The sequence below is a fragment of the Carlito syrichta genome, unplaced genomic scaffold, assembly GCF_000164805.1.
Source record: "Carlito syrichta isolate Samal-C Ts95f unplaced genomic scaffold, Tarsius_syrichta-2.0.1 Scaffold294983, whole genome shotgun sequence".
In the NCBI taxonomy this organism is placed as follows: domain Eukaryota; kingdom Metazoa; phylum Chordata; class Mammalia; order Primates; family Tarsiidae; genus Carlito; species Carlito syrichta.
This window is the reverse complement of record NW_007239079.1, coordinates 301,615-309,739: the sequence shown is the minus strand read 5'-3', so window position 1 is coordinate 309,739 and position 8,125 is coordinate 301,615. Positions and strand designations below refer to the sequence as shown.

The window sequence follows — 8,125 nt, the reverse complement described above, 5'->3', positions numbered from 1 at the left end:
CGGAGCCCGAAGGCCTCGGGGACCCCTCGGTGTCCCCCGGAGCACGCGCGGCCCCGCCGCTGGGCACGGTCTCCCGGGTGGGATCCTTTCGGAGGACGGCCCAGCCCTGCAGGAGCTTGGGCCCCGGTTCGCGCCGTGTCGCGCTCGAGCCATTCTCGTGAGCCGGCTGGGGCCCTCTGCTGCCGCGTTGCAGGGCCGGAGCAGGTGGCACAGCACGGCCTTTCTTGGCCCGGTTGATGGGGCTGAGGCGTCCTCGATCGCCCTTTGAGCTGGTCCAGAGTAGATGGACTCAGAATCGCCTCTGCGGAGAGACAGTTTTGCTTTTTCAGTTGGAACTGATCCGTTGTTACAAGTGAAGCATTTTGTTTGCCTGAAGTTGTGAGATGAGACTTTCCTGAGATTTGGGGACAGTAGATAGCAAATATTTGAAGGGTCCACAGATAGGGTGATCCTCCCCTGGGAGTTTTTACTGGGAAACATCTAAAGTGTTACCGAAGGTAAACACTCATTTGCTTTAATGATTCAGTCGTTCTGCGGTTTTGAGGCTAAGCTAGGCTTGCCTCTAACCCTTGTTTCCCCCACTGCAAAAAGCAAACACCGGCACCTCTTTTAACTGAACACTTCAGTGTTTGCCCCGTGTGCTGAATTAGTATAGCGTAGTTATATCATGAAATCCATTGGCACCGTTAAAATTTTGGCTAAATGGTCATCATTTATAAAGCCATGAGTGTGCACAGGTTGTCTGTGCAGGAAACTATGATTATTGTTCTCTTTTTGCAAGTTTTTCATATAATTACATCATTTAAAAACGTGTCGGGTTCTCTGTACTATCCACTGATTCAGCCCTAAATTCTTAGCCAGTTGTCTAATTCTTTCTACAAAGTCAGATCATCGTATCTTTTGTAAGTTTTCCTGAAATCTCTTCTAGAGACCCTTTACATGCTTAAATGAGGATTGTGTTTCCCTGTGCCTGGGGCACACCTGACATTTTTAGGCCTGTCCTCACCCTCATCCCCAGAAATCCCTTTACCTGAGTCCTGCGGTTGGTAGCTTCCTCTTTTTGGCGTTACTCACTTCTCTCAGTGTAGTGCATTCTCCAGTGGTTTCCTGAAAGAATTTTTAAAGATCTTACATGTTTCATAATTCCATCAAAGGATCCTTTATGTCTGACATCATGTTTTTATTTCTTTCATTTCCACTTCATTTGTTTTTGCTCATGTGTTTATGCATGTTGTTTACCTTTTCCATTAGATCCTTAAACATACTAATCATAGTTATCTACAAGTCTGGTACCTGGATCATCTAAGTTTGGGTTTGTTTTCTGTTTTGTCTTTTTTATTTCTGCCCAGGGCTAGGCACTCCTCTTTTTTAGGCCTTTAGGTGTGTTGAGCCCCTCTAGTGTGTAGTTGAGTTGGATTTAGCTTTTGTTGCTATATTTGCTGTAAGTGCACTCTAATCTTCAAATTCTTCCCCGATGGATTGTGGCAGTCTTCTGCTTATGTGAAGCATAGAGTACTTAAAGGGTTTCTCCAGCCTGGGAGGCCTACGCCACAGATGGAGGGCTTTGTCCCTCTCTCAGGGGTTGACTGCTGATGCCTGTTACTTGGTTTGAGTTAGGGGCATGGACTTTTTATTCTTCTGTTCCACCTCATCTCAGGTCCCATGTGTCTGAACCTCACGGTTTGCTTTTTTTGTTGTCTCTGCTCCCTCTCCCATGGCAAGTAACCTCTGCCTCCCACTTCGGGAAGTGTTTAGAGTTTTTTTGCTCTCTTCCTGTGGCAGCTACTTTCAGCATGTGTCTGTAGTAGGTCTAGGCACTAGTGTCCTGTATAATTTTGTTTTCTCCATTTTTCTTTTTTTTTCCAATTTGTTTTGGTCTCGATCTTTTGTATAGAAGTTTCCCCCAGATGACTTATGATCTTTAGATACCTGTTTGTATTTTAAAATGAGGAATTCAAATTGGGTTTAAAGCTCTTAGCCTGTGAGTGGTGCTTGTTGACTGTGAATTCACCATAAGCTAATCTCTGATGTATTTTCAGGTCTTTTCTCTTGGGTTGGCCAGATTCTACAGAGATCATCTTCCAGTTTTCTGCTGTGTAGTGAACTGGCCAGCATTCCGGGACCTGAGGGGACAGGTGGAGGAGAGTCTCAGCACTGAGGGTGCACATGTGTTCACTGAATCCCCATTTTCAGTAGGGCTGATCTCAGCTGTGTGTTATGCCTCCTAGTTCAGAGCCCCACAGTCTTACCTTCTCCAGAGAATTAGTTCTAGTCTTTTTCCTGTTAAGGATATATAAAGGTAACCTGGGGATGTGACTTGTTTCTTAAACACATTGTCAACAAGTCATCTGTAGTCTCACTTTTTACCTCTACACAGAAGTAACTTTTGCTGTCACTTCCTTTGGCTTGAAGGGATTTTGTAGTGTAAATCAAATTGTTTCTTGGGTTTTCTATGTCAACTTAAAATTCCCTTGTCTTGAGTCAGCTTGGTTTTTGTGTGATTTTCAAATTTGAAATTTTATTGCTGTGGTCTGCTCCTGTTTTTCCCATTCTTCTGGGTTTTTGCCTTTGAAAATGCTTTACTGTTGAAGACAAAAGATAATATGTATGTACAAATCTGTCACTTTTACCCAGAACTCTAAAATTGTAATCTTAATTTGTAAAAAAAATCTCTCTTTGAGACTCCCAAGCCTCCTATCTAGGCTTGCTTCAGGGGCGCCCTCCATGATTAGAGAATATAACATTTGGTAATAGTGGCATTAGTTTAAGAACTGCTATCATTAAGAGAAATTTGTGAAATTTGCACTGGGAAGGACTAATTTTTTTTTTAAACCATATCAGGTCCAAGTCTGTTTTGGTGGTCTGAGAAGAAAAAAGATGAGCTTCTAAAGTTTTGGGAAAATTATATTTTAATTATGGAAACTTTAGAAGGAAATCAGGTAGGTGTTTAGCCCCTTGAACAAATCGTACAGTAGATAACAATTTTTCTTATTTTCAAACATTCATTAAAAGCAGTGCAAAAAGACCAACTTGGCTATAGCTTATGATGATAGAATTCAAGTATACTTTGTTTTCTGGCATAATTCAACTTAACAGAATGTAAATTTTTTTCTCAAAATTAAAGAATACTCTCAGTTGATTTAAATTGTCATTCACAAAATTTAGTCTTATTTGATCTTCTCTTGACATTCTCCAACTTCAATGTTCATCAGAAACACCCAGACAGCTTGTTATAAATTGCAGGACCCTGTCCTCAGACTTTCTGGTTCAATAGGTTTGGAATGGGTCCTGAGAATTTGAATTTTTTGCAAGTCCCCAGGTGAAGCCTGTGCTGCTGTTCTGTAAACTACATGTTGGGAAACCCTCGTCTAGGGGTTCCTAAGTTGGGGACCTCTTAGGGGCTAGCCATCTATGGTGTCATTGTGAGTTGCCAGCCCAAATGTGCACCAAGCATTGTTTGTGAACTGAAAAAAGTATTCATATGCAGATGCACAGATGAGGAATCAAGAAAAAGCATTTTTAGATTCAAATAAACTGTGGTTTTCTTTAAACAGTAGACTCATAAGACCTCCATGCTTTATTTAGAAACTCTAATTTCCTATATTTTGAAGGATATATTAATTAAACTCTAGTGAAGGTGTCGGCAATATAGTCTAAGTGGTATGAAGAATATTGAACTTTGAACTCGCTCTACTTTGAACAACTTGAGCATCTGGAGAAAATATTTAAGTATTTTTTCCTCTTTGTAATATATCCGTGTTATCAGTCCTACCTATTTCCCAGGACAATTGAAGATTATATGACATAATTTATGATAATAATTATATAAATGTAAACATTAACTGTATTCTGGGTTATATTCATTAGCTTTGCCATACTCAGTCTTACATACCTACCTGAATCATTTTATGTTTCAAAAACTGGAAAAATCAGGTTCCTTTTGCATATTTTTCACATGGAGGCAAAAACAGAAACATATAAATAGATGAATAATATAAATTTACATATATTTTTATGTATACATATATAAATAGATGAATGTATAAATAGACGAATCCTCCTTAAGTTTCAAATGTACATTTTTCTTTCATATGATTTTTTTGCTCTTATTTTTAGATACATGTTATAAAGCCGGTCTTACCAAAGCTCAACAATCTGTTTCAATATGCAGTGTCACAGGAAAATGGTAATGATTACTTTTATTTTGGTTTTTAAAAACATTTATAGTTATTCCCCCTGATTTTATAGCTCATACTTGCTCATTGTAAAGAGTTTGAAGAACTATAAAAGTATATGGGAGAAAATATGAATCATCTTGTAAGGCTGCCACCAAGAGATAGCAGCTGTTAACACTCTAGATAGACACTTTCTGGATCATGTTGTTCATAATGTTCCTCTCACTTAGGGTAACATCTATATTCATTTATCCATATCCCCAAATAGTCTTTGAGAACTTTTAATGGCTGCAGAATTTCCTGTAATTGAGAGATATGGTTAACTTTTTAAACACTTGATTATGGAAAATTGCAGACATTTATGGGAGGGGAGTCTGTGTGACACACCCTTCACCTACTCCCACAAAGACCCGCTTGTGACCAACCTTGTATATTGTGTCATAGCGAGTGTCTTTGAGCACATCCCGGGATCTCATAACATTATGTCTATGAATATTTGGGTATGTATCTTAGAAGGCAAGGACTCTTTGGTAAGGTTTTCAAAATGACAAACAGTAGCTTTGTGGTATGAGTATATATCTTAACTGTTTTCCATTCTTATTCTCTTGATATACCTTTTCCAGTGTTTGTTAGAATGATTTCTGGGGGGATTTCAATTACTGTTCAGTATCTTGAACTACTTAGAGAAAATTCCAAGATATGGGTTTAAATATGATTTATAAGCCCTTTATCACTATGAGGGCTTTTTAGGAGAAATAAAATGAAATTAGAGCTTCCTAAAATTATTTTATGAAGTTACATTTAGATCAATTGAAAGAGCTAAACACAGGCCAATAATGTTTTGTATTCATATGAATGATAAAATGCTGCATTATTGTGTTTACACATGAGAATTAACCTAGGTAAATGGATTTTGATGCCTGCTCTAGATAATTACAACTTTAATAGTTTGACCCCTTAGGAATTGAGCTTTATTCAGCTTATTGCTATAGTTGTTTTCTGATACACTGGGATTTTTCACAGACTATAAGCATCTATAGTTCCACCTGGGGCTAGAATTTAATTGAATCCTGTTGTGACTTCACTTATGCATTTACTATTAAAATGGTGCTCTTATTACCACATTTTGCTCACAGCTCTTGGCAAACCAAATCAAATAGCAGTGACTGATTCTGAAAAATTGTCATTGCCAAAGAGTTGAACAAGCATCTTGGTGTAAATTACAAATAATGAACCAATTTATTTATAGACTGTCATGAGTTTAAAATGCCTTTTTTTTTCCTAGTAAATATTTCAAGAGTCAGAAAAAATGTCTTTCGAGAACACATTTATTCCATTTTTGTTATTTGGTCACTCTTATTTACTTAATAGATATTTACTTAGTGTCCAGTTACTGCTAAGCACTGGAAATAAAGTGGTGAGAGGGATACAGTATTTTTCACTTAATTTTTGTATGTTGTCCATGAAAAAATAGTTTTGATTATAAGCTTCATATAGGGAACAGACAAAGAACTGAAATGGAGCAAGTGGGTAAGGTAGTCAGGGATGACTTAGATGTCTTAGGATGACATCTAAGCTCAGAGTTCCAGGGAGGCAACATCTGGTACACAAGCCTTGAGATGGGAGCAGCTCGAAAAGGCAGGCCAGAAGGACCAGTGGGCCACTGCAGCCTAGTGGGCTTGTGCAGCAGGGGATGCAGCTGGCATGGTTGTTAGGGTCAGTCATGCCTCATTCAGATTTTATTCTAAGAATGAAGGGGAGCCCTTCAGGGATTTTAAGCGGAAGACTGGCAGTTTCAGATTTCTGTATGAAAAGTAGATTGAAGTGGGATAAGAGAACAATTTGTTGAAACTGCCCCAAATCTAAAGTTCCATCCTGCTTGCATGGGGTAATATTTAATTTTTGTGCACGGTAGCAGCTATAACGTTCATTTGCAGTCTCTCTAAATGACACTGCCTGAATACAAAATACTAAATACCCAAGTTATTTTGGTTATTCAGTAATCACTCTTAGATGTGATTAAAAAAAAGCCAAACAAACAGACTAGCTTTTGTAGTGTTATGGTGTAGTTAATATATTTGTTCATACATGTATTCATTTATGAGTAGATAGTCTACATGGAAAGTAACAATTGAATGTCCACATTAGATCTTTATTTCCACAGGATGTTGGATCTTTCACCCAACCTGGCACTTGTGTATTTACAAAAGAATGTTTGAAAGTGAAAATAAAATCCTGACCAGAGAAGGTGTTAACCATTTTCTGGAGCTGTATGAAGCAAAAGTTCTTCCATTTTCAACAGAATTTTCTGAGGTAATGACAGCCTATCATTGCTCCCTTTGTCAAAAGACAAGAGTTAAAGGCATTTATTATATCATATGTGATCTTTTAAAAAATACACTGTGGGAGCCAGGCTCGGTGGCTCAGCCTGTAATCCCACGCCTTTGGGAGGCTGAGGTGAGTGGATTGCCTGAGCCCCCGGGTTCGAGACCCGCCTGGGCAGCGAGACCTCATCTCTACAATAAATCAAAAATTAGCCAGGTGTGGTAGCGCACGCCTGTAGTTCCAGCTACTTGGAAGGCTGAGGTGGAAGGATCGCTGGAGCCCAGCAGGTCGAGGCTGCGGTGGCTGGGAGCGGCCACTGCACGCTAGTCTGGGCGACAGAGTGAGATTCCAACTCAAAAAAAAAAAATACACTGTGACTCTGTGCTAGTAAGTCACATTTATAGATTTACATGCACTGAATCTCATTTCTGTAAACCTAGCTGTTGTATTTGGAAAAAGCTTGTGTTGTTTGTTGGCAAGCCGAGTAGTAGAATTGCCTGCATCATTACCACTGCTATGGTGTTGGTGTTCTAAACCAGCAGCCCCCAACCTTGTTGGCCTCAGGGACCAGTTTTGTGGCCGACAGCTTGGATCGGGGGAGGGAGAGGATTGTCAGGCATTAGATGCTCATAAGGAGCATAGCCTCGGTCCCTGGCATGCACAGTTCTCAATGGGGTTTGGGATTTGTAATGCCACTCCTGCTGTGCGGCCCAGTTTCTAATTGGCCACGGGCTGCTACTGGTCCACGGCCCAGTGGTTGGGGCCCCCTGTTCTAAACAACGTAAGTGAAGGGTGTGTTATAGAAGCTTTTAGGTGATACTGCTCTCACAATTCTGAATCACTGAGTTCCTGTTAACTTGTTTAGTGATGCTCCTCCCCCAGTTCTGAGTCAATGAAATACTGTTTTCTACTTATTCAGCAGAGACTGCCTTCTGAGCTGTATTTATTAGAAACTGTACATTCATTTTCCAAGAACCACACCAAGTGAAGAGACTGTGAGAATTACAGCTGTGGTTTTAAGTTTTGTCTTACAGTGTCATAGGAATCACATGATCACCTCCTTAGACTGAGTAATCTATCTCTCATTTAAAGATGACCTCAGTTGATTTTGTTGTCTCAATACACGCTATAGTGTTTTATATGTATCATTTTTCAGCATTCCCCTATTCTTCCTACACTTCATGTAGGCTTGCTTTTTTGACTAGCTCTCCTAATTTTTTTTTTTAGTATATTTTTTCTCTCTTTATGCTCAAGGCATGTAGGCTTATATTTTCTCTTGAATATCTTTGTTTTTCCTGTTTTCACCTTTATTTTCTAGCATATGTTTCTTCTTCTGGTTCTTTTCTTCTTTTTTGATCCAACTTATGAATTGTCATAGTTCAGTTTTTAAATCTTTCTTAGTATGCCGTAAGATTTTAGCAGAAGCCGGGCTCTGTGGCCCAGCCTGTAATCCCACGCCTTGGGAGGCTGAGGTGAGTGGATTGCCTGAGCCCGCAGGTTCGAGATCCGCCTGGGCAACTTGGTGAGACCTCATATCTACAATAAATAAAAAATTAGCTGGGCATGGTAGCGCGCGCCTGTAATTCCAGCTACTCGGAAGGCTGACGCGGATGGATCACTGGAGC

At 39.7% G+C, this 8,125-nt stretch overlaps 1 protein-coding gene across 2 annotated transcripts in view; it reads left to right on the top strand.

Moving 5' to 3' along the window:
• Nucleotides 1–317: 317 nt before the first annotated feature.
• TARBP1 (TAR (HIV-1) RNA binding protein 1) overlaps nt 318–8,125 on the top strand; it is an 85,996-nt gene continuing 78,188 nt past the window's right edge. Inside the window, exons 1-4 of one of the 2 annotated variants that reach the window (XM_021710621.1) lie at nt 318–2,160; nt 2,842–2,939; nt 4,117–4,186; nt 6,340–6,488. In XM_021710621.1, coding sequence (XP_021566296.1) covers nt 2,028–2,160; nt 2,842–2,939; nt 4,117–4,186; nt 6,340–6,488 — 450 coding nt within the window. In that variant the 5' untranslated portion in view covers nt 318–2,027. Of the gene's footprint in view, nt 2,161–2,841; nt 2,940–4,116; nt 4,187–6,339; nt 6,489–8,125 lie in introns of those variants that run through there. The other variant, XM_021710622.1, reaches the window with a different exon arrangement.